Genomic DNA, 27450 nt, shown 5'->3' with positions numbered 1-27450 from the left:
GTGCCTTTTGAAACATACTTCATTACAATGCATTCATCGCAGCAAAGTACTATATTTCAAATTCAAACTATAAAATTCTGGACATGTACCAGTAAAATGATATTTTCTTATTATCACGTGTCTCCAAGTTATTATATTTACTTTAGGCTTATCGGCTGTCGAAACATTATTCATTATTGAAAAGACCAGTAGGTGATCCACTTGTGCCGGGAAAACACAAACCAAACTACAATCAATCCTACGTGCGTTTTCCAAGTTTCTTTATTGAAAATATGTACAAAAATTTCCACCAGCACCCATGGCCGTCCGGAAGGAGGGGGGGGGGCAAGGGGGACCCCACACTTTCTTCATCACGGCCGAAGGTGGGGGTGTTGTGATCAGCACCACGCCCCTGGCCGTCTTTACCCCCCAAAGTTTTCCCAAGTACCCACTTTATACGACGCTGGGTGGGCGCCGGAGCCGGTTGAACAGGTGGAACAGGTGGAAAACATTCAGCTTCTCCTCCGCCAGGGATCGAACCCGGGTCCCTCGCATGGTAGTCAGACGAGGGTACACACACGTCCGCATGATTTTTCCCGAGGGGGGGGGGGGCAAAGGAGGCATATTTTTCTCCAAAATAGTGACTTACCCTAAAAAAAAAAAACGGTTTCACTCTGAAATTACCATGTTCCTTCAACGTACTTATAATAATTAACATACATTACTGTGACAAATTAAATTACGTGTGAAAAATATCATTTTTAGATGGAGATTCATTTTCCAGGGGGGTTGCCTCCCACCCTTTCCACCCCTTCCGGACGTGCATGGTTGTGACTTTTTTTGAGTTGCATTTACGAATCTCATGACATGACTCAAAAACTAAGACTCCTGCAAAAAATCAGGCTGCATTGTCACCTTCCGGGCCGCTTTTACTAAACCTTTGACTCTTTTATTTTGTAAAGTAAAAAAATATAAACACCTTCACATTCTCTCCAGGGATTACGGGTTCGAATCCCAGCCTGGGCATGGTGAGTGTCCATTCATATCACTCATCCTCATCTTCACAAAATAGAAAAAAGTGGCACAAAAAGCGAAGTAAAATAAAGCAAATCAATCAATCAAAAAACCTTCAAATTCTCGTAAAATTCTACACTAAAACAACAGTTACTAGCATTATGTGAATATCCCCCCCCCCACCGCAGGGAGAATACTTACATAATACTAATAACCAGCGACGTGTCCAAGAGGGGGTTGTGGGGGTCAAGTCATGTTATAAAAATTATAATATTCTACCCTTAAAATTAAACAGCCTGCCTCTTCATTTGCAAAACGATACACTTTTTTCGCGAGAGCTTTCGTGGCGTCCATTGCCCCTTGTATTATTTCTTGACTGGTTGACTTTTGTTATCTAGCGTCGCTTTTCCGATTTTTGGCTAATCGCAACGATGAGGATATGTTCTATATGATATGACGAAGGGAAACACGAAGAACACCCGTGCCAGGCCTGAACGCGAACCCGAAACCCCTGGCATCGTCGCACTGTGCTAACCACTCCATATACACATTCATACATGTAGTATATAGGCCTACAGTACAGAATTTAGTTAGGTAAAGCACCCCGTGCATATAGTGCCTTGCCATGAAGGCACATTTGCAAGATGTGGGGGTAGGGCCCCACATTTTCTCTATCTCGGCCGCCTTTAACCCCAAGGATTGATCGCAGGTACCTATTGATTCAGGCTGGGTAAACCGCCCCAGAACAAGGCACAGAATTCTTACATTGATTCTTTTTATATCTTACATAAAGTTAACATGATTATGTGTGCAGCATAAATATATATTTTTGAAAAGTGAACCATTACATTTACATTAATTACGTTAACAATGTAACACTACCAATACTTTAAAAATGGTCGCGATATTTTTTTACAGCAGTCGTATGGAGCCAAATTAGACGATTTTAGACCGTAATTTTTCTAGTCTGTTATATGTATAGTTGAGGCATTGTTTCAGCGCTACCAAGTCCTCGAAAAAAACAAAACTATTTAGATTTATCTTCGCCACTGACATTTATTTCTCTCTCTCTTCATGTGATCAAGGGGGGACAGGTTCGATACCCGGTGGAGACACATGGCACAGTGGTTCGAATATCACTTTAACTGTATAGGTCCAGTCCCGATTAAACTTTGTGCATACAGTGGATTAAAACAATGTAATCTTTTGTCGGATGATTGCTGAAGGCGTCAGTGCTCTACGAAAACGGAATTATACTACCATCGCAGTATTTTAATACACATTTTCGCAGATATTGTGAAAGTATGACCATTTTATATGATTATTTTCGAGATCAGAAATACAATTAAGAGAAAATCATATTCCGTGTTGATTTTATTCTCGTTTTTTGTGCAGCAAAGTATTCCCTCTGTCCCATAATTATAGTCCGGTATGCCAAAATGGTAGTACAGAAATGACAAACGAAGAGGCAGATGGAAAGCACAATTTTTACTGATCCTTGAGTAGTAAAGTCGTATGACTCATTCCCTTGTTTCATGTTCTTCTTCTGTATACACCAATGTCACAGTTTGAATAATGGGCAATTATTATGAGACAACAAAGAAAGGTGTACCGGACAATAATTATGGGACAGAGGGAGTATTCAATAACATCATCAAAGTCCTATTTGGAAGTCGCATCTCTTGCTATCGATATGGCGAGTGACGTCTTTCTTGAGACATGTTAGCAGGCACCTAGCCAGGAAGTTGGCTCTGGGGGCTAAAGAGCCCTCCTCCCCACGAAATCTTACAAATATTTCGTTGGAAATAGTGCATAGTGGTAACAAATTTTACTTCCTTGCCAGGATTAAGCATCTTGTATAATAAGTGGTAATATACTGAGAAATTAATCTTCAAGGACTCTACCCCGCCCCTTTATCGCCTTTAGATAGCGACTGCTGATGAGGGGTGAGCCCCAGTGACGTGCCCAAAGGGTGGGGGTCATAACCCCCTCCCTTTGCCCCAGTATTCCTTAACAAAAAAGAACGATGAAGGTTAGAAATAGAAAAGATGGCAAAATGAGAACTGACCACTAAAAATAGTGCATAACCCCCTTTCGAAAATCCTGGGCACGATACTGACACCCCCGCCCCAAATAAAATTCTGGCTATGGCATGGTAGTTATCAAATGTCTTGATTAATTTCAAATGATATTTTGGCACTCGAGACGTGTTATTGGCGCTGTTAACATTAAATCTTTACGTAACGGAATTTGTAATTTGCGTACAATTCATGGATGCAGAATGCACGACAGTTTCAATAAAGAAGTAATTCAAACTTTTTCGCCCCTTGGCACAGAAATAAAATATTCCAATGTAAGCGCCTCTACTCTGCGAGGGATTTGAGGGAGTAAAAACGAAAGTTTCTCCAGATTTTTATGGGAACGTGTTTCACACAAAAGGGAACATACCGACTCGTGGTATGGTTGAAGCTTTGAAGGTCGTGGGGGCGGCAAACGCTAAAATTTCGTTCCTCTCTCAGCTTCAGCACAAAGAATGACTTTACAGTGCCTGAACCCTCCTGACCCTGAGCAATGCTTTATGGCAGGAAATCGGTAGATCACAAACACAACAGATGTTCCTTGTCGGCAAATTTTGACTGCGGCATGACATGCTTGCCAGAAATGGACGCGCGGTTATCCCTAACAATGAATTCAACTGTGTGTAGAAAATTTTGTTTCCACAACGTATATTCGCAGCAATAATGTTGATTGGTGGATGCTGCCAGGTCTTGCTGTGTCCGTTAGAAATCGGTTTCGCTTTTTTGTAGCAGGTATGCCGATTACAGATGGAGCTGTATTGCTAATATAATTTCCTTTTACTTTCTCCCCCCTATTCGATTGTGATCACGATTGCACAAGAAATTGATTGATTTAGTTTATTTTCCTTAGTTTCTTTGCCAATTTTGGCTAATCTGAATGAGTATGAATAGTGATGAGATTAATCAAGGGACAATCACAAACATATATACATATGGACGTCCGCAGCAGTGGCGTGCCCAAGGGATTGGGGGGTTGGTGGGAGTTATAAACCCCCACCCCATATTTGGCCCAGTGTTTCTAGAAAAAAAGAACATCAAAGGTAGGAAAAGATGCCGAAATGAGGGCTGACTACCAGAAAAAATTTACATAACTCCTCCCTTTTGAAAATCATGGGCACGCCACTGGTCCTGGTCCGCAGGATCTTTTCCAGGGGGGCAAAGGAGGCATATTTTCCCCCATAATAGTGATGGCCCCTCAAAAATCACTGCTTTAGTCTGAAATTATCATGTTCCTTCAACACCCTTATAATAATTTATATAAATGACTGTTACTGAAATCAAATTAGGTGTGAAATATAAACTTTTTAGGTGGACCTTCATTTTCCAGGGGGGGGGGGCGTCCATATGTAGGGACGACACAACACGAGCACCAGAGCAGGTAAAGACGCCAGAGTCCCATTAGTCTGCAAAATGCACTTGCACAAGAAATGAATGCATAAACGATCCAACAACATTGCATTTCAAAAGGGAGAGGCCCTGTGCTCTGCCTGTATAGCACACCCCTATCAGCGTGTACTGCTTCGCTCGACCAACTCGATTTCTCCCTTCTCTGCCGCTACGCGCGGCCTTGCTCCAGAGGTAGTTGGGACAAAGTATAGTCATTCTACACATGACACTATCAATTTTCCGCTTTCCGAGCAACTTTTGCCCTATTACACATGGCATTTATTCCTTTGTTATACGTATAAAAATAATACCAACTTATTTGAAGATATTGCTGAACCTGCTTCCTAAAAATCGCACAAATTTATGTGAGCAAAGAAATAAAATTATTTATTTTAATGAACATGCTGAACTGGACTGCTTGGTCTGCATTTTGCCTATTCACTTTATTATGACAAATTTCAGGTTCAGGGAATGTGCGAAATTGCATGTCAATTGAGGACGGATGCTACATGTGCACTATTCATAGGCGTGCGGAGACCTTCTCATTAGGGAGGGGGTGGGGGGGCAAAAGCCTTGATGAAAGTTCAGTCGGGAAAGAAAAATCTCATTTTATCTCTTTTTTTAGTCTTAAATGCATTCATGGGTATATGTGTGCATGTGTGTGTGTGTGTGTGTGTATATATATATATATATATATACATATAAAACATATTATTTAAATACATTACATAATCAATTTATCCACCCCATAACAAACCAAATGCAAAAATGATATAAATTGTCTTTGAAATGTGCATGCACCTTTTCCTTCAAACTAAACTGTTATAGCAGCAACCGTCTGAAGTACTTACAGTAGTTTTTCTTACTTGTCCCTCTGGTAATTCACAATGCATTACAGAAAAAAAAATTGCGAGCGAAGCAAGAAAAAAACTTTTCCATCCAAATTTATATACAGGGTGGCTCAATAAGTCACTTAACACCCCCCGTACAAGGCCACTGCGGCATGGAACGTGAAAATGGCGATGGCCAATCGTTGCCTGGCCAAGGGGGAACCGCGGTGGCCTAGTGGGTAGGGCGACTGACTGCCACACGGGAAACACGGGTTCGATTCCCGGGCTGGGTGATCTAAGGTTGGAATTTTGTGGGTCTTGACTCCACATATAGCTGCTCTGGGGCTCACCCAGCCTCAACTAAATTGGTACCGGAAGAGGGGTGGGGGTAAATGAAGCCTGAGCGTGGTGCTGATCACTAGGGTGCAGATATATAGGCAATAAAAACACCTCAAATAGGCACTTAAAAGGCACTATAAAATATGAAAAAGCACTAAAATAGGCACTTAAAAGGCACCCTAAATAGAAAACATTAAAATAGGCATTGAATATGAACTTATTTCAATTTTCTTCTTGAAATTTATGAAAAAACAATTTGTCCCATACAAAGAAAATGTATATTTTGAAGTATGTTCCAATTAAAATTTATCTGAAGAAGTGAAACTGTGTTACCGATTGAACTAATTGTGCACAAATGTTTCACAAGCAATTGACAATAGTTTTAATCAAATGGTCATTTGCAGGGAAGCTAGTTAATTTAACCTGGTTAATTTAAAGCACTTGCATATCTTTTGCAAGTGTACATGAGCTATTTATCTGTGTATGCACATGAAATTTTAGAATAAATAATATCGTTTTGACTTAGTGTCAGTGCTTGAAGTGCGAGGGCATGCAGGAGGATGTCATCCCTGCAGTTCTCTCATTGTCACCATGTTAAACCATAGGAGCATCCTCCCAGCTAACCCCATGGCTCCACCAAACATCTCTCCAGCTAACATATTTCACTTCAAGTGCTGATTAATAGTGCAATTCTCTAATGCAACACAAGGCCACTAAACTATGTTTTTCACATAATTTAGCATTATTGTATTAAAAACTGAGGTAATGTAAGATCATGGCTCGTTACAGTGTGCATTGCTTCGAATAAACGCGAAAGGTAGAAAAACATTTTCAGAGGAGCCGGAAATTAATCTAAGTTCACTATATGCACAGAAAGGGTAATATGGACTGGACCTAAAGTTTAAAGTAGGATCTGAACCACTATGTACCTCCACCAGGTAACGAACGAGCCTGAAATTACGTAGGCAGCTGAGGGTTTTGAACAAGGCCATTATATAAAACTATACATGTACATTGTAGTATTTTCCATGTAGGAAAGGAATGTATATTTGTAAAGCAATTTAACAGTTAAACCTATCTACTTAGTAGAAACAGGATCGACAGAATATTATTGTTTCGTCACTGTCAGTGGGGCCAACCTCCATGTCAGTGGTTAGTTTAGCATGGCTACGATGCCAGGAAGTAACAGTGATTGGGTGCTAAAACTAGGAAGGGGACGAGGACAGTTTGCTTTTCTTGGTAGAAAGAGCTTAGCATTAAGAGGCCATAGTACAGCGCCAAAAGTGGCAAAGTGGAGTGCAACTGCCCCCCCCCCATACCCCCTGATCCTCGCCACTGGTGCCTGGGATCACAGCCTAGGCACGGGTGTTCTTTGGGAGTGTACCTTCATCAATTTCATCATCACTCATCTTCATTGTTGTGATTAACCAAACGGAGAAAAGCGATGCTAAATTAACAAAAATCAAATTTCCCATCAGTGGTAAATAAGCTTCTGCAACAATCCATTTTTTAATTGATACACTTCTGGTAGCCATGTGCTTTGGCATTTTGAAACATATCTCCACAGATAACTAACTACCTACTTCCTTTCACACACACAACAAAGCAAATGATTTCTGATTGACTCCTACAAGCTTTCATGTGGAGTCGTCTTGTCCAAGTATGTCACCAATCAGTTGTCCACTTTGATTACCCTGATTCAACGACATTTGGTATTTCCATGGTCCGAAATCCCTGGAGATCCTCAAATTTCGCGAATACCAGATTTCAGTCTATTCAAACTAAACAAAGGCTTATTGTCTTGATGTAGGGAATGCCAAAGGCATGTTAAAAAAGCTAAGGTAAGCAAAAATGGCAGAATAGGCATTTTTAGGAACAATTAAGCAAAATAGACACTCCTTTGAAATTTGCGAGATTTTTCCATTTAATCTTTTTATTTTCGAAGATGGTGGAGCAACTAGATTGTTGGAACTTAAAAAATACAATGATGATGCAGAGTGAAAAGCCAATCAACAACTGGGTGCTTCGGTATGCGAAGCAGTGCCACAAGAGAGGGAGGTTATAATCTCCCCTTTGGCCTAATATTCTAAAAAGAAAATTAAAAAAAGAAAGAAGAAAAGAAAAACGTCCACGGTGGAAAAGATGGCAAGATGAGGGCTCACTACTAAAAAAAAAAAGGATGAGTATTCCAAAATCCTGGGCACGCCACTGGTGTCCATGAATGATTACTTTGGTTGTTAGGGACAAATGGAAAATATCAATAACAACAATTAATAACAATATAGAAAAATATCCTTTTTGCCTGAGACAGGTGTCCAGTTTTTCATTTACAGAAACTGGAAACCCTAGAAAAGACTCCACCCCCTCAAGACGAGAAAACAGATTTAAAAATAAATGTAAGCCAAGACAATGGTTCAAAGAGAGACTGTAATGAATCCCCATAGAAAAGTAGAATTATCTTTGTGCATTGTTTCTTAGTTGAAATCCTTTATTACTTTATTCCTTTGTAGGAACCACAAGATGCAATGTGTGTGAATCCTGCCCTCCTCCAAACAGCAATGCCAAAATTTCATTGTGAAATCCATTAAATCTTATCCATTCACAGAAACTAACAAGGATTGAAACTATGGTGTTATAAATGGATCCACTATATTTACTCGTGTATATGGGACAATTATTTCAAGTGTAAATATCAATGCTACTTTTAGTCTTTATTAATTTTACTACTAAGCCTACAACAGTGGTGTAAAGTAAGCTGTTATTATTACCAGGAGTGAAAATAATAGTTCTGATGACAATGAAAATATCCCTCGAACACCACAGCAACGAGGGAAACAATTCGGCAGGCACGACCTCAATAAAAAAGTAAGTGTGTTATTGCACACATGTTGTAGGTTTTCTATGACCAGATTATGCTACTCATTCATAGCTCCTCAATTTCCTCATGATGGTGGGTAGCCACTGGTCCCATACACAGAAAGAAATCTCAGGAGAAAGTTGAAAACAGGGGGGGGGGGTTATAATGTCCAAGCAACACCCCTTTGGGCACGCCACTGACCACTAATAATATCTGTACGCACATGGGGATATCAGACGTCTGGTTTTTTCCTGGACATGTCCTACATTTTAGCCTTAGGTCCGGCATCCGGGAGGAATTTGAAAAATATCATAAATGTCCTACATTTTGAGCGCCACAAAATATTAATTAGGATAATATGTGTTTACAAAGATAAATCATGCAAGTTACAAGTCTATGGACTACGCTCCCAAATTCAATTGTGAAATTTATTTTGATTCAGTCATTGCCCAAAAAGAAACGAAAAGTTTCTGCCGGAAGAGCAACGGAAGCAATTAATGAACAAAGTTTTGGGGCCACATTCTGATGATGTCCCTGTTCAGTTCCATGTGAAATTTCTTGTCTTGAGGTTTATACAAAGTCTTTCCTATTGTTATTCAATATTTTTATTGTAGAGCAGGGGATATAGAGAACTAAAAACTACCCGAGATGAAACTTCTGGAACCACTTCAAATTACAGTAATTGCTGAATATCTGCTTGCCATTACAGGTCATAATGCAAATGTTGAGAGTGTGTTTTCATTGCCATCAGCGCTGCGGAATTATTAGATTCATATTTTTTCATAAATTCTGTAAAAAGTTTGATACCAGTCCCTATAATTTCAAAACACTTGACTGTTCAGTCTCTCATAAATATATTTTGACTAAAACTGAAATTGTGAAAAATTGGCTCGTATGAGAAGTATCAGTACCAGTAAAACTTGTAGTAGAGGTGCATTGTTTAGTATGATTACAAGTTTGAAATTATTTCTTTCAACTGAAAAGTGTCAATTTAAATTACTTTCTAACACGCTCTAGAAATATGTAGGCTATTATTTATTGGGAATGCTTTGTGTCCTACATTTTCACTTAAAATCCTACATTTTGGGACATTCCCTTATAGCGATCTGGTAAACCTACATGAGCACGCATGGACTACACACACACATTCATCGATATCATTTCCAAAACTCTGCTTCGATATGAAAAATCTATCTGGTACCTCTCTCCTGGCTTTACACATGTGCATTTTCTTCTCTTACAATTCTTGTACACAATGATTATCTTCAGTTTGGAGTACAGTTCAATTTATGCTTCTCTTTGTTGTTACTTTTACCATATTCTCCAGTCAATTTTGCATCTCTGCCTTCTACAGTGTCCAAGTGTTCATCTCCTTTCACATATTCAATGGCTTTCTCTTATGTTATTCATCTGTAACATTTTCTTGATCATAACTCCTACACTGGCTCTTTCAACTGCTATCAAGTACATTAATATTTTTTTCACAAATCGCCTTCTTGTTGCCATCCCGCTTCAGTGATTTCCAAGATGTTGATTCATTTTTTGCATTGTATGTGCTCATTTTTTGATTTCTTGTTTCACATTTTCATATTTTTTGGAGACTTACATTCCAAGTTTTAATATTACTAGATAATGTTGTGCTGATTTTATGTGTCTTCTAAAACAGTCTCCATCTGGATCTGTATAGCAGGAATATTTTGCTCATGAGAAAGCTATCACAAGAGCATGAGGATAGATAATGTGGTGGTTTCCCATCATCTTCCAAACTACAGAATTTGAATAGCTGGAAGAACTGTTGCCTCCCATAACCATCAGCATTATTTTATGGTGCAATTAGTCTTACACAAACCTAGCACACAAATGGTTGATTTGATATGTTTTAATTTACTTCAATTTTCTGTCACTTTTTGGTTAATCACAAGGATGAAGAAAAATGACGATAAGATGAGATGGCTGAAGAGGCAATAACAAACATATAAATGAGACTACACAAGCCTACAGAAGTTTCCCTGGTTGTGTCTCCCAAAAGGAACCCAAACATCAACGAGTGGATGACTCTAGGGCATATTAATGAACTTAGTTAGCTTAGTAGAGTAATACATTTTTATAAAAATATATATATACAGTAGACTCGCGATTATCCGAGCTAATTGGGACAGAGATTAGCTTGGATACGGAAAAAAACTGATAATATGGAGATAATGTGCTAATACGTCGTAAATGACGAAACAACACTTAAAACTGTATAGTAATTATTTATTACTAGTACAACATAAATGAGAAGATTACTTTTTCCGCTTAGAATAGGCCTACACAGACTTAAAACACCACCGTAACAATCGGATACACCGACAATGTAACAAACACGTGCAGCGCGGACGGTGACAAACAGGGGGGGTGCGTTATGAAGCGCAATATTTTCCAACCACTCTCTCGGTTAACCCGGAGCTTCAGTTAATCAGGACTCTGTTAATCGCGAGTCTACTGTTTATTGAATATTTACTAATAACATTAAGAAAGATGCAGTGGAAGGAGTGGTAAAAGGAAAAAGGGTCTTGGGAGGAAGAAAATATCAGATTTTAACTGTACGCCTCGGCTACGGCTACTTATTTAACGTGCCTGACGTCAGTCTGGATCTACATTACAACGGTAATGTCAAACCCACAAAAACAATTAAACAAATAAACAAAAGGCAATCATTAACAACCTATTTACCTTTTGTCCCAGGGTAAGTGCCATCAGTTGGAGCCCAAGAGATTACATAGGGTAGAACGAATCACACTACAGGGTTAGTTCTATATATATACTGTAATTTCTATAAAAGAGCACATGCATAAACATTACATCATTGCCCCTTTCACTCATACTTTCACTCTCGCATTCATTTCTCGGCAATCCAAAATACATTAGTAATTAATACAATAATAGTTCGGCGGCATGTTTACAGTTAGCTACATTAATTTAAACAGTTCTTAATTTGACATTTTACTTTTGCATTTACGGAAAAAACATGTTCCGGTCGGAGCTTTACCTGTACAACAAAACACTACTCCTTTTAAGTTGTTGTTGTTGAATGAATGTTACTCTATATATTGTTAATTTTGAGGTTAACGAGGATCACTGATATATAATTATGTTGACAATTTATAGCGTCGTACAATCTGAATATTAAATACTTTGGATGAATGGATAATTGAACGCTGTACGGTTTTACATGTTAAAATGATAGTTGATGCAATTTAATCACCGTAATAAGCAATGTCTGTTCAAGATTTTTTATGTAATTAAAGCGAGTTCATTGGATGTCACGACGGGGCGAACGAAGCTTATCATTTTCACGTCCATTCCGGCTTACCTTTGTCGGCTCAGGCTAAAGTCCTCGTGGTGAAGTCGTGGATGTTTGTGGCGTGGTCAATAGGTAGCTTCCGGGCGATAAGATAGGATCTCCGCATCTTCCTAGGTGGTAACTGGGTCGGACGCCCCCCCAGCAGGGCCTTTCTCTGTCTCTACTCCATATTGATAGTACACTGACACGTGCGAAATAACACAACACGGAACGGTGCGACACAAAGCGGATACTTTCGCGGGTGGTTCTCGAGAGATTGACGATGATAACACGTCGAAGAAAATCTGAATAATACTGTGTCTTCCGCTTCTCTGCCCGTCTATTTATTTGCTATTCAAACGGTTCGTTACTGTACCCTCTCTGTCCAAGCGTTGCTAAATTGTCCTCAAGTCGTAGGCTCTTGTCTTGCTATCTTCCCCCGTGTAATTGGAGTTCTTTGACCCTTTCAAAAAGCACCTCGAAGAGAGGTTAGCCTAAAACTGGGTCCATTGTAACCTGCACGTTCGTTCCGAAGACAGTGCCAGGGAGTCTGTAGCTATTGTTATCCAGTCTAGCTGTTTAACCTTTAATATCGGGCTTAATTTATCTCCTATCAAATTCTGCTTTGGGGATTTCGTCGATGATAATCTGCTGCTGGGCTGTCTTTAATTTCAGTTGAATCTGACCATTGGTAATAAAGTTGTATTTTTATATTTCTTTACCCGAGGCTCGGCCTCTTCTCTCGGGAAACAGGCTAGTCCTTCGCACTCCGCTGTCCAACTCCCGGTGAACAGTCACAATCCAATGCATATTATTGCTTATTACGATGATTAATTGATTTACCTTATAATTAGCAAGATTTTATCGTTATAAGATGATAGATGATATTAAATTCAGATGATCCTTTCCTGGCATGAAGTGTAAGGAGCAAGATTGAAGGCCTCAAGATTGCAGTGAAAAAACTTGTCATTGGCTTGATCACATTACCCCCCCCCCACTTTCAACCATGATCAAGAAAGTGTGGAGCCTAACTCCACATCCTCTAATTAAGGGGTCTTCAACCCATGGTCTTCGAGCCACCCTTTGCCGAGGTTCATGCCCATTTGAAAAATTAAGTACTGAACATAAAAACCAGACTAAGTAGATAGCAGAATCTTACAGTTCTCAATATCGCAGTATAGCTTCGTGCCCCGCGAGTGTAATTGAAACTGTTAATGTGGTCCACACTGTCTGACGAGTTGAAGATCCCCTGCTCTATATGCCTTCATGGCATGGAGAGAGAGATCAAACCACAGGGGATCACTTTATATTTTTGGCCAGAGAATAATGAAAGTCATTCATTTATTATTCTCTGGCCAACGGGCAAGTTTTATCTAGTGGACGAGATTCTGCCATGGGTAATATACAACATAACAATATCTATGAATAAGGGGCTCTGGGGCTCATCCAGCACCTAATCAATGGGTAAACGGGAACAACCATGGGAGAGGAAGGGGTTTTAAAGTGACCAGAACATGGTGCTGACCACACCACACCTGCTATGGCCGAGACTGAGAAGGTGTGACCCAACTCCAACTCCCCCCCCCCCAAATGTGCTTCAATGGCATAGTGAGATCTGTGTCCTTATGTGCAGGCCACTAAATGCATTCACAAATGTAAAACAAAAGTTGAAATCTACAAAAAAAAAAAAAAAATTACGGAAAGTACCTTAGGCAGGCAAGATATACATGTTTAAGTCACTTACCGCCTTTTGGCAAAGATATATTTATGTTTTAGTTGGGTCTTAAATCTGAATTCCCTGTCTCATAATAAAGAAAGCACATAACAAGAATGTTTAGTCTTAAAAATTACATAAAACATAAACAGAATGGAAACAACCGGGCCAAATGTTACAAAGTTACAAAAAAAAATATATAAGTCTGGCTACTGCATGTTATAATTGGGTCTCTACCAGATCAAAAATATAATTATCACCTGTATATAAACTATATATGATTTGTCGTTATCTGCAGCATTAAAAACCCATTTTTCAGGTTTATATACTCTCACTAGTATATGAAATACAAAAATTAATCCTAACAGTTCCAGACAAAATAAATTTGCAAATTTCAACATTTTCTAGATATTAAGTTATGCTAAGTTAGGAATTTTCTGTTAGGTTTTCCCCACTCACTTTGGTAGCATCCACTATCACCTATTCATAATATATTGTTCCTTCTATCAAAGCCAGTGTGCATGTGCAATATAGACGTATGAATACAGCAGAACACATATGATAAAACTGAAGGGTCATGGCACCTATTCCAGTTAAAACAAAGAGCATCTATTCTCTCGAGAGGAATGCATGTTCAAGAGTTCTTATTTTGATGTAAATAAATTAAAGGACATGTTCTCAGAAAAACAACAGCTTCTTAAATATATTCATATATACAGATGTTGGCAGCCAGATCAAATATTATTCGGAAATCAATAGTTTGATATCTGGCTGAGGGAAAGGGGGGAGGTTATTAATAAGGAAATCGAGTAAAGACTCATTATTGAGAACTTACTCTAAGAGCATTGGGAGTTTCTGATCATAAGCATCTACTCATTACACGTCTTATTTTCAAGTATTTTTGTTTACATATGAAGACCTGTTGTACAAGCAGAGTTCCCACTTATTCTCAAAAACAAAATTCCCTGCCATTTACAGGTACTTTTTTTAAAAATTTCCAGACCACTCTGTAATGATATAACATTGTAATAAACACTTCTATGTTAACTTGTTATGTTAATAACATTCAACAGTATCAAAAATAAATGACAAATATTAAAGTAACGTATAACAAAATGTTCACAAAAAGAAAACAGGGGGAAAAGACTGAAATGTATTTTCAGTTTCCAACCCCTCTTCCACAAAATGCTTCCTTGTTTTGTCATGATTCGTAGTTCTTAATTGTATGCCAACACTACATTACCTATCTAGTAGACACCCTTGATTGGTGAAAATTGTACATTCCTTACCTCCAGCGAATATCACTGTAGAATCTAGCAGCATCCGTTATTGAAAAATACACATTCACATAGCAAAAAGACTCACAAAGGAGATGCTGTTTCAAGAAGCCATCATTTTTGGCAGAAGACCAGTGATTAACTGAGGACTTGGAACTAGGAAAAAGGATTGAAAATCAGAGCCTATAGTACAAGAAGCATTACATTCTTTTCCACAGACACTAAAATTTCTCCACTCACATAGGGCTATAATAGTTAAATTTGAGAAAGAGAAGGGCAAGCATTGAGAAAACCAAGCAACAAAGAAAACAAAAAAGTTATACATTCTATTACGCAGTAGAAAACACAGGGTCTCTCAATACCATAGTGGTAATATAATATCTTCACCTTGTAATGAAGAAGTTCCGGGTGAGACACCAAGTGGTCCTTTTCCCATTTTAAACTGTAGGTCCAGTACACATTAACCCATCTGTGCATAAAGTAGACTTAAAAACATGCATAAAGTATTCATGGTGGTTGCGGTAAACGCGGTTTAAAATTACTTACGTGAAATTTAAAAGATTTCGTAATTCCGCGTTGCACAATTTAATGGTTCAATCCTATTAATTTCGAAGATCCACTGTCTTCATTGCAACCAGCGCCGCCCGGGAACAAACAATGTACTGACGCGGTACCATCTCCGCTTCAAACGCCGTACCCTTTTGTGAATGAAGACAGTGGATCTTCGAAATTAATAGGATTGAACCATTAAATTGTGCAACGCGGAATTACGAAATCTTTTAAATTTCACGTAAGTAATGCATAAAGTAGACTTAAAAACAATCTCAAGTAGAGAACATAACACAAGGGGTAAAAAATAAGAATATTAATTTTGCATCAACAATTAGCAATAACAAATAAAAATTATTAATAATATTCACAGTGCATCAGATCAAAGCATTAGTGAGAGCTTATAAAGCATAGCAGAACTTGTTATGAAGGATTACAATCAGAATGTCATGCTTGTTAGGGTACACACTCATTTTCCAAAACCCAATTCCTAGACTTTACTAGATACTTTTTAACCAACTGCAATTATTTGCAATCTTATCCTTTCTCTGGGGTCGCCCAGTCTCTAATAAATGGGAATGGAGGAGTGGGGTAAAGGTGGTTAGAGGATAGGGCTCACCCCATTACCTCCAAAAACGGCCAAGATTGTGATTGAGTGGGGGCCCTACCTTCACATCCCCCTATGTGCCTTCATGTCATGGTTCACTGTCAATTGAGAACTTTACCATAATGATGAAATATACTAATATTTCAACTTTGAGTCCTGCACCATGGCTTTGCAGTCTAAGGGGTCAAGCTCTGCACTCGGACACTGGTTCGAGTCTCCTGGGGTAAAAGTAAAAACTTTTCCCCCGAGATTTTGGATGGTGTATGGGACCCGTGGCAACCTGCCATCATGAGAAAATTGGGAAGCTACAAATGAGTAGCGTAACCCAACAACAATGACTGTGGGTTCATCGTGCTCACCACACATCACCCCATGAAGGGTTGGATGATCGCCCACCTCTGCTGAGGCATGTGGGAGTGAGGCTGGCAGTCGGTAGGTAAGCCCTGGCCACCATGGGTTATTATTAATACTTCAACTTTGTCTATCAAGCAACTGAATCAAATTCATTCAACATTGCTGAAAATAAATACTGGAAAATATTGTAACATTTTCACGTGAAATATTCCCAAGATATAAACCAGCAGGAAGGAAAAGTAAAATATGTTTTCAATGTTAGAAACTAAATAAAACCTTTAATTTCCCTGCCTTTTCCAGGATTTTGAATGGTTTTCTTTCATTAAAAAAACTTTTTCCAAAATTTGTTAATGCCAAACTTGATTTCCCTGAGTTTTCCAGGTCTGCTGGAAATCCACTCATATTCTCTCCAAAGTACATGAGTTTCAGATTAATAGAAAAAATATCATCCTATAATCGCAGGTATTATATGTGGGACATTACATTGTCATTGGTGGGATGCCAGACTAAATTTTTGACATTCAAGTAACTACTCTACTTGTAGTTCTCCAGCACACTGGCCATGCAGTCTAAGATGTTGTGGACTCCAGCTTTGGAACGTATACAGGTTCGAGTCTCCTTAGGGAAAGAGGCCTGTGTATGGGACCAGTGGCCACCCACCATTGTGAGCAAATTGGGGAGTTAAGAATGAGTAGTGTAGCCCGGTCAAGGAAACACACAACAACAAATGGGTGTTCCATCATGCTGACCACACGTTACCCCATAACTGGTTAGATGATCACCCACCTCGGCAAGTGGGGATGAGGCCGACAGTCAGTAGGTAGGCCCTGGCCCTCACAGACTGTTGTGTCGCAGGTTATTATTATTCTACTGATAGTTACAGATAAAATGCTGCCTCTTCACTGAAGAAATTTAATTCAATTCCTGTGAAGTTTCAAGTTATAAAAAATAAAATATTTACGACAAAGAGGGAAGGCAATTCACTTTTGAATATTCTAGTGGACCTGAAGGGGAAATGTAATAGTAAAACGAGAAATTATTGCATTTTGGTGTCACAGGTGGGACACATTACAAAACAAAAGTAAATCATAAAGTTAAACACAAAGTCTAGAATGTTGACTCAAGAGTGAGTCTACTAAATGGAACCCGTGAACCCATTCGGATGAACGTCTTCACTGCCATGACTCATGCCTGAACCGGCCAACGGTCCATGGCAGACTGATTGCCAGACTAGCATCTGCTTAAGCATGGAGAAATTCTGTGCAGGCGCAATGCGCTCCAACATGGTTGCAAATTGATATTGGTAGATACAATATGTGCCACCCTGTATTTCAATTAAGATTAAATGGCAAGTGGTGATACGAGACAAAAATTAATATAACATCAAATTTTGGTCCTGTTGGGTGAAAAACAAACTGTTACAGAATACCTTCTGCAAGCCCCCCACCCGGCTCCCCATTAATGCAAAATTCAAAAGGGGGTCATATGTACTGGAGTCAATTTCTCTCTGGAAAGTGAATGAGAAAGTTCATTTTTCATTTGCACAACTCGTTATACACTGTTCCTTCAATTATACGAGGGTTATTTTTTAGTAAGGTCCGTTTTGCAATAAAAACAAAGTAAGTAAAATGTTTTTTTTTTTTTTCAAAAAACATTTATTTCCTGAATTTACATACACTTCTCTATTTTTCTACATAATTTTCTTGCCGGTTTAAACATTTATCGTAATGAACTACGAGTTTTTGGATACCCTCCTCATAGAACTCTGCCGCCTGTGATGATAGTCAGTTACTCACGGTCGTTTTCACTTCTTCATCAGTGTCTAAAGGCTTGCCACCAAGGAAGGTCTTTAGATGGCGTAAGAGGTGGAAGTTGCTAGGTGCAAGTTCTGGACTGTATGGCAGATGATCAAATATCTCCCAGCCAAAATATTAAATCAAATCTTGAGTTTGAGTTGCAGCATGTGGGCTTGCATTGTCATACATCAGTACAACACCGGCTGACTCAAGATCTGATCGAATCTTTTGGCTGGGAGGTATTTGATCATCCACCATACAGTCCAGACCTTGCACCTAGCAACTTCCACCTTCTCCGCCATCTAAAGACCTTCCTTGGTGGCAAGCCTTTAGACACTGATGAAGAAGTGAAAACGACCGTGAGTAACTGGCTATCATTACAGGCGGCAGAGTTCTATGAGGAGGGTATCCAAAACTCTTCGTTCATTACAATAAATGTTTAAACCGGCAAGAAAATTATGTAGAAAAATAGACAAGTGTACGTAAATTCAGAAAATAAATGTCTTTTTGAAAAACATTTACTTACATCGTTTTTATTACAAAACTGACCTTACTAAAAAATAACCCTCCTATAATGCAGCCATTGTTGATTCTGTCTCCATGCTAGCTCAGCTGTAGTAATTTGTGTAATTTCAACCACAAAATGTATGTTGAAGAAGAGACAACACAAGAATTTTCACCTATTAAATCACTAATAATGATACTCAAAAATAACAATAACAGTAATAATTGATCATAAAACCAAGTATACAATTCCACAAAAGATATTTCCTTCAAATGGCAGTAAATCTGAATGGGTTCTAAGTTTGTAATTAGAGCTGCTGTTCCAAAAATGAAATATATGGGCTCCCACGGTTGTCAAAATATGTCATGCACCAAGTTTCATCATCATCTGAGGTGGTAAGTATACACCTCTTAATAAACGGGAATGGAATGACCCTAATTATTTATGCTTGTAAAATTCACCTAATTGAGCTACAGATGTGAGAAATATCTGAATTTAACCTTCAACCTGTGGTTGTTATCAACCACTGGGTGTATTGCACTAAAATCTGGTATATTGACCAGTATAGTCTAATTGAAAACATAAGCATAGCTGTTATTTTCATTTTAATTAATGCTTCTTCAAAAAGCAAGGCTTATTTTATTTTCAGAAAAAAATTGTGGTATATAATTGGCTTTTTAATTTTAAACCACCATTTCTTGCATAATGACAAAAATTAAAAACATTTGCAGTGGAGATGCACAATTTTGAAAATTTCCCAGATATTATGAATTATTTTGAAATACCACCATTTTCCCCCTAACTTTTCAAAATGTGGGAATGGAAGTTGTATGATATCGAAGAGTGGCCTTACATTATTAGATTCTTCCAATTTCATGAATCCAGGTTCCATAGAGCCAATGCTAGCAGATTTAATATAAATCTATTCCGTATGATGGTTACGCTATTTTCCTTATGCATATTTATTATTTTTTCTCAATAAGTTATTAACAATCATCCACATGACTTCACACAATTGTAGGAAGGTAAGATTGCTACGTATCAGTTTTTTTCATTCTAAAAATTGAATTTTCTTCTTACATCATCTTTTTTTAGGGGGGGGGGGGGTTGGAAAGAAGGGAGGGGGATACATTTCACCTCCCTTGAAAGGCCCGTCATCGGGAAGAAAAACTAAACTGATCTCATCTTTCTATGGCAAATAGTTCTGCTACAGTTTTTTTTTTCAAACGTGATTGCGCATTTGAAAGGCATGAAATTTAAATCTTAAAACGGTAACGGGTGTGATTGTTTAATGATTCTTACAAAGTTGCATTGGAGTAAAATGAAGTATTGGAGAATTGTAGAAATGATTGTTGTAGTAAATTTAAACCTTGTTGAAACTACTGTTTGGTAAGTGCAATGCATCTGCAAAAAGTAGGTGTAGAAAGTACCTTATGTAAGTATCTGCACTTCCCATTGACAAGACATTTTTCATTCATAGAAGAACAAAAAGTAATGTAGAATAATGGAAATGACAAAGAAAATTTGAAGCTTTGTGAAATTAATTAGCACTGTTTGCAGTTCCGAAAACTACTATTTATTAGTGAAAAGAAGATATGTAAAAGGTACCTTACACAAATATCCCCACTTCTCATTGACAAGGCATTCCAGACTACTGCCGACACAAGGCTTGAAGGAATGTCATTCTTGAGACAAGCACCAAAATCATGAGATAATGAAAGAATTTGGGGAAATTATTGTAATACTAAAAGCTCTAAACATGGCCTGCCTAACCTAACAATGAAAGCATTTAGAGACGTTATTTGAATACTAAGAGCAATACACCTGACTTCATTAACCCAACAATGAAATCCCTTTGCACTGTATGCTGTGATGAAGAATTAAACTATCAAAACTTGGGTCTCATATTTTTTCTCAAAATAAATAGTATTATGTTGTATGCATGAAAACTCATTACACAGTGTAAATTGGGATGATCTCTAACTCAATTAGATGAACTCAAAATGTAATTTTAATAGAAATGCTGACTTGTTGCCAAAAGTTCAAAATATCAACTTAAAAAAAAAGTTGGAATGACAGTATTAGGTTCACTAAATTTCATTTCATTCTGAACAGTCTGTTGACTTGGTGCAGAATGACAAGTATTGGTTACTATATAGCAATGTAAAAATAGAATGAAAAATCTGCTTACCCATTTGGCACGCTAGATTCCAAACTTAGCTGTTTGAAATAAAATGACTTCTGCACTTTAACTTCACCAGACATATCGGTGTCACCTTCATTGTCTTCAGTACTATCACTTAACTTATTTTCACAATCACCATTTTTCACCTCACTCTTCCCTTCAACATTTTCACTAGTACAGTCCTTCATATCACTGTCACCATTCACTTGCTTGTTATTATTATTATTGTGTTGAGGAAGACCATCCACAGTCTCATTGTTGACACGTTCATTCACAGAGTCTGTTACTGTCTTCTGAGAATCTGCCATGTTACACTGGCAAGTCCAGTTGCAGGAACAAAATCTTACCCATTAACAACAACTTTAAAATTATATCACTAACACTGTTGCACCACCACATATCTGCTCTGATACACCTGAAACAACGGAAAAGAAAAATCAGTTGTTTAATATCTAGACAACATGTGAAAGAAATAAAATTACACAGAAATAAAGAATAAGGCCCGCTCTAGACAAAATAATTTTCCTTAACATTTATGCCAGGACTTAAATGGTACTGCGTAAAATGAAAAATCTTATGGCATTTTAGATGACATGGCACATTTCATGGCATTTCTCAAGGATAGGATCATTCCTATTTCCATAGGACTTTTCGTAGCTTAACCAATCAGAAGCGACCTCTAGGTCATGGGTGCAGATGTAATGGTGGCCGCATGAAATGTAAACAATGTGTTCCTTGACATTTTAAAAGGATGGTAACTTTTCAATTCAAAGGAATAACATTTCCTATAAAAAGGTTTTAGGTAAAAAGCAATGGTGCTGCATAAATACATACTTTATAATGTATACAGTGCACGTACGGAAAAATATTTTAGTTGTTTCAATTGTAAACACTCGTGCTTTTTGCTTTGATCATCGTGGTCCCCTTCTCGGTCACTTCCTCCGGTAGGGTGACAAAATGAATGCTGCTCTGTACTCTGACATCTTGCGAAACGAGGTGAGACCTGCATCAGGCACAAGCAGCGCAGCTTCCTGTCACAAGGTGTCATCCTACTGCAAGACAATGCAAGTCCCCACGTTGCTGGATACACTATGGACATGATCGCACAAATGGGTTGGGAAGGCTTAGATCATCCCCCCTACAGCAGTGACCTATCCCCATGTGACTATCGTGTATTTAGCCCACTGAAAGGCATCCTACATAGAATCCCCTTTGCCTCGGATACACAACTGTAGGAAACAGTCTTCCATTGGTGCTCACAGCAGCCACAGACTTCTGGCACAGGGGCATCAAAAATCTGGTGAAAGGGTGGGATGACTGCCTCCACAACGCAGGGGAGTATGCCAACCAGTATTAAAAGGTAAGTCCGTACAACATTCATACCGGTTGTTTATTGGCCATACCAAATATAATAATTAGAAGGCAAATTATCCATCACTACTTCCATTTACTCTTACATGCAATATTCTCTGAAGATCTTATCTTTAATTGCTTTATTTCACTTCGCATTTGGTACCACTTTTGGCTAATTTGCAAAGATGGGGATGAGTGATAATATGATGAATGGACACTCGCAAACATCTGGCCCTTTTTGAAGAATGGAGAGATTGTTCTGTGCATTGTGAAAATAAAACCCAGTGACCAAAATGTTCCCATCATTATCTTATCTAGCTGCAAATGTAGACAGAAGTCTCAAGAAGGAAATCCTGTATTAACATCACAATAAAAACTGTAGATAAAAGTCACATGCAGGAAATCCCACATAAGAGAAGTCAGGGTGGTCTAGTCCAGTAGTTTACATTATCCTCAAAATATTGGCAGCCTTATCAGGTTCTCAGTGGCACAGCACATTGCTCTCTCTTATTGTCCAGACTTGAATACAAGTAAGGATATATGAAAATTTTGTAATAAGAAAATAACCAGTGCACCTCAGGAGCTTAGATATATATGGTATTATTCAACTGCACTTTAGCTCAAAAACAAATTTTAAGGTAATATGCTAAAAATGAGAGTTGTTTAATTCGCAAAGTATACCTGATAGCAAAGGATGAAGAGGTTCTCTCGGAATATCAGTTAGATGAAGAGGTTATCTTGGACTATCAGTTTAAGTCAGTTTTAGCCGATACCCCGGAGATAAATTTTTCATCCTTTCAATTTCTATGTTATGTTTCTTACTTCGCATTACTTTTTTGCCACTTTTGACAAATGACAATGAGGATGAATCTGATTCGATGATTAATGCACTCACAAAGAAACACCCATGCCTAACTCAAACTCAGAACCTTAGATAATGAGTACACCATTCATTTGATATTTGTTATTTAGCGTCACTCTTCTACCACTTTTGGCTGATAGCAACGATGAGCATGAGTGACACGATTAAACTGATGAAAGGACACTAACAATTAACATGCATACCAGGCTGGGGTTCGAACCTGGGACACCTAGCATTGTAGCACACTGTGTCAACCACTCAACTGAATGAGTTTCCACTCATAAAGCTGACAATCAGTTAATAGTACACATTCCAGAGATATATTCTCCTAAATAAAATCATATTGAGTTTTTCTTAATATGAATGTTGTAAACGTGGACATCTGGCAACAATTTTAACATTCTCCTGAATAATCGAAGGGTACTTGAAAAATGAATCGTATTTTACAAATTTGAAATATCGTGAAGATCTTCAAAACCAAATATAGTTTTTTATGAAGTCATCTCTAACACACATTCAAAGGCTGGCTTAACTTCAACTTTTCCTAGTTGAGCGACAAGTCAATGTTTTTCACCTCTATCGAATCAGACATATTCGTCCCCAAAAAACACCTAATTACCAAGGCCAAGTTTTCAGCAATGATTATAACCACTATACTAGAACTGAATCACTATCTTTAAACTGGTTATATATATACTTGAGCTGAGCATTCTCATCTATATATAAAGGCATGTAAACTGCATTTGAGAATAATGACAAATTATACACACACACACACACACAGAAGAACACAAATGAAATTAGCTTCTCATTACAAAATGAACACATTCATTTCCAATGATATTTTGGGTAAGGCTTGGACTGTTACATAGCCAAAACAAGCAAAATAGAAACAAATCAGTGAGTTATGTAAAAAACATGTCTGTATATTAATATATGTAATATATTTTCATGGTCTTCAGTCATATTTGTGTTACTTTTTGGTTACGGACAGCAAAAAAGTTTACCAACTTAATCTCTCATTTTTAACCAGGAATTTTTCCACCTGTTCAAGTGGCTCCAGGTCACACCCAGCTTTACATAAAGTGGGTACCTGGAGGAAACCTGGGGGGGGGGGGGGTAAAGGTGGCCAGGGGCGTGATGCTGATCACATCACCCCTGCCTTCAGCAGTGATCTAGAATGTGTGGGGCCATAACCCCACACCCCCTATATGCCTTCATGGCATGGTACATAGCACAGGGGAACACTTCACTTTTTTTATATTCTTAACCTTAATCTGGGTGGTAATTAAGAATAATATATACAAACACACGCAAATTCAACAAACTATTAACTTACAGAAGTAAACTGGTTGCTAGTTGCATATTACAAAAATACATTGTCTGAATTCAGCATTCTTGCACAACTAGGTGCAATACATTCATGGTGTGAGTCAATAGGCACGGTTAAAGTATTGCATATGCAATAGGTGTATTTTATTTTTAATAATGTACTATGGTACAAGAAACGTACACCCTGTACACTAACAAGGGTTATAAATTCCAAAATTACATTTTTTTAAATTCCAAAATTACATGTATATACCTATCTTGATAGAAGTTTGTATACAGAGGTTGTTCGCTTTACATCAGACCACTGTCGATTCGGTGCTGCCACCTGGCGTATCATGTTGGAACTATGGGTCTGCTGGCGGGAGCAGTGTTGTGTCTGACCTTGTAGGTGTGTGAGTGTTGGTAGTGAATGTTATCAAATGTTATCACAGAAAATCAACCGGTATTGGGAGGGTTACGTAATGGCCCTTTTTCATACCTATGCATTGTGAAACAGTGTCGGGAGAATGGGTTAACACTCGGGGTGACTATTGTGGCCCGTTACACACAACAGGCTCTCCTTCACCCATGAAAACCACCAGGAGAAGGGCTGCAAGCAAAGTGTCACCCGTAGTGATAAGGGGGATCCGTCGATTGGCGTGCCAAGAAAATCCCCCAACTCAACGTGATATGGCCCACAGATTTCATCTCGCACCGTCAACTGTGAACAAAACAATTCGCAAGCGCCTCAGGTTGAAGTGTGTGCGGAAGGCCCGTGTACACCACCTTCTACCGCGTCACATTGCCGAACGTAAGACGAACTGCGAAAATTACCTGGCGGGTTCCAAATGGAAGAAGGTTGTCACAATGGATGAATGATATGTCCATCTCACTGCTGGTGGTCACATTCGGGCGATTACATACCTTGACATTGACGGCAAGGGGCACAGCAACTTTGTTCGTCAGTGCAGGGAAAGTTTCCCTCATGGCTGTATGGTTGTGACGGGATTCGGATATGAGGGTAAGTTGATGATACGCAAGGTGGACAAAAACGTGAAGGTGAATGCCAGATACTTCCAAGACTCCATTCTGACACCTATCTATCGGAGTGACATCCCACAATTGTATGGAATGGACGCGAACCAGGTGATGATCCATATGGACAAGGCTTCGAGCCATACCGGCAGAACATCACTACGTTTATATCAGGAAATGGCAGAGGAATTAGGAATTTGTGTCATTCCGTTTGAAGACATTCCTGTGAAAAGCCCAGATGCCAGTCCAATGGATTTTTGCGCATTTGGACTGTTGAAAAGACGTCTTTACCATTGCTGCCCGCGCACCCTGGACGGTCTATGGAAAGCTTGCAGGGAGGAGTGGGACAGAATTCCAGTGTCCGGCGCCGGAGCTTGCTGCAATGGAAACTGCGATGCTGGGCGATAGTCCACAATGCTGGGGGTCCAATAGAACATGATCGGTGGCAGCGGCGCGGTATCTCTTAAGGTGAGTACCCATCAAAAATGGTCGGATATAAAGCGAACAACCTTCTGTACTAAGATGCAGATACTGCTAACAATATTTTTCAGGCTGAGAAGGCAGCCCTGTAACTAGACTACAAACACCTTCCTTTAGATAATCCCAAGAAATTAACTTGAAAATCTAGTTTAGTTAACAGATTTTAACACATTAGCAGAACGTGGCCAGGACTTTGAGAGAACCTCTGCGACTGAATAGGGCATGCTTGTCCTGATGTCAACAAGAAAATGAACCAATTGATTTTTTTTTTATTTTAATCACATGTAAATTAGCACTTCTCAATGCAGGTCAATCAGAAATATATATATAACAATGAAATGTAACAAAGGTAAAGAATATATTTGAATGTAGATTCCAACTGAAGAATGCCCACACCTAAGCTTCATGTTGTCAGGAATATAAAAATTTCAATATTTTTACATTTGGGTAATTCTATTTCAATAAAAAATGTGTTTTGACAACAGTGATTTCAGATTTTGACGCTGCCCAACATTATGAAGAATTATACTTAATATATTCCATTTCCATATAATTAATATCAAACTAATAATTAACACTTAATAGGATTTGAACATCACCACAAACCACTAATATGACCTACACAGAGGTTAGCCAAAAAGCAGCAAAATGCAAGTACTGCCTTCTGCGACCTATCAGTTCCCAAGTACACGAGTTTCATTATCATAAAAGAAATATCCAAATTGCAAATACCGTGTATCCAATTCCTTTCGAGGCCGAGAGATCGGGTGGAAGGCAGCGCTAGCGAAGATGCCGATATTTTTGACCAGTAACGTCCTGCTTAAGTTTAATCTCGAAAGAGTTTTGCTTCGCTCTGAATCGTTTGGAGGTTTCAAAAGTGCAACACTGTATCAAGATTGCATTGCAGGCTAAAACGTTAAAAGTCAATGGTTTTCAAGAGCATTGTTTGCAAACTGCAGACTATACCGTTAAAAGTCAATGGTTTTCGTGAGTATTGTTTGAAATCTGAAAGCTCCGAGCTTGAGTTGTTCTTTTCTTCGCGACTACAGGTGCCCTGGACAGAGCTGCGAATGGAGTGAGGAACAGACCTTGAGTCAAGAGCATGTTAATTTCGTACTGTGTGAAAGAGTGTGGTTTTTGGTTACTTGCCGTGCTACTTCTTTGTGTAATTGGAGTGTGTGTGTTGGTGAGGTAATTGAAATACCAGCCGCAAAGTTCGCGTTAGAACAAAGATTTTTTTTATGTATGACACTTCTGTGAAAACACTCATGTCAAGACGTGTGTAGGCAATTTGCACAGAAATTCCCTGGTGTTTCAAATCCAGATAGAGAGACGGTTAGACACCTTGTCCTTACATTATCAGAAACTGAATCGTTAAATTTTAGAACCCCTAGGCAAAAACGACTGATTCTAACCAAAGAAAAACTTGATGAAATTGGAGAAGCGAAGCTCTCCAAACAAACCTCTACACTGTGTTTCACAGGTGGTTTGCCAGATCTTACCATGTGTGATTATTATTTGTGGGGAAACTTAAAAAGTAGAGTCTACCGAAATAACCCTCATAGTATTGACAAACTAAAAGACAATATAAGGGCAGAACTTGGAAGAATTACG

General features: G+C 38.6%; 1 protein-coding gene across 8 annotated transcripts in view; it reads right to left on the bottom strand.

Moving 5' to 3' along the window:
- The window catches only part of Zmynd8 (Zinc finger MYND-type containing 8), a 215154-nt gene that overhangs the window by 172128 nt on the left and 15576 nt on the right, over nt 1-27450 (bottom strand). For 7 of the 8 annotated variants that reach the window (XM_083129884.1, XM_083129887.1, XM_083129879.1 and 4 more), the window contains exons 2-3: nt 20802-21210; nt 14812-14955 (exon numbers count right to left, since the gene is read on the bottom strand). In XM_083129884.1, the coding sequence (XP_082986010.1) occupies nt 14812-14955; nt 20802-21103 (446 nt within the window). In that variant the 5' untranslated portion in view covers nt 21104-21210. The remainder of the gene's footprint in view (nt 1-14811; nt 14956-20801; nt 21211-27450) is intronic. The other variant, XM_083129885.1, reaches the window with a different exon arrangement.

Source organism: Lepisma saccharinum, chromosome 10, assembly GCF_977018435.1.
Source record: "Lepisma saccharinum chromosome 10, izLepSacc3.1, whole genome shotgun sequence".
Lineage (NCBI taxonomy): Eukaryota > Metazoa > Arthropoda > Insecta > Zygentoma > Lepismatidae > Lepisma > Lepisma saccharinum.
The sequence above is the reverse complement of the archived record's forward strand: the minus strand, read 5'-3'. Positions and strand labels throughout refer to the sequence as shown.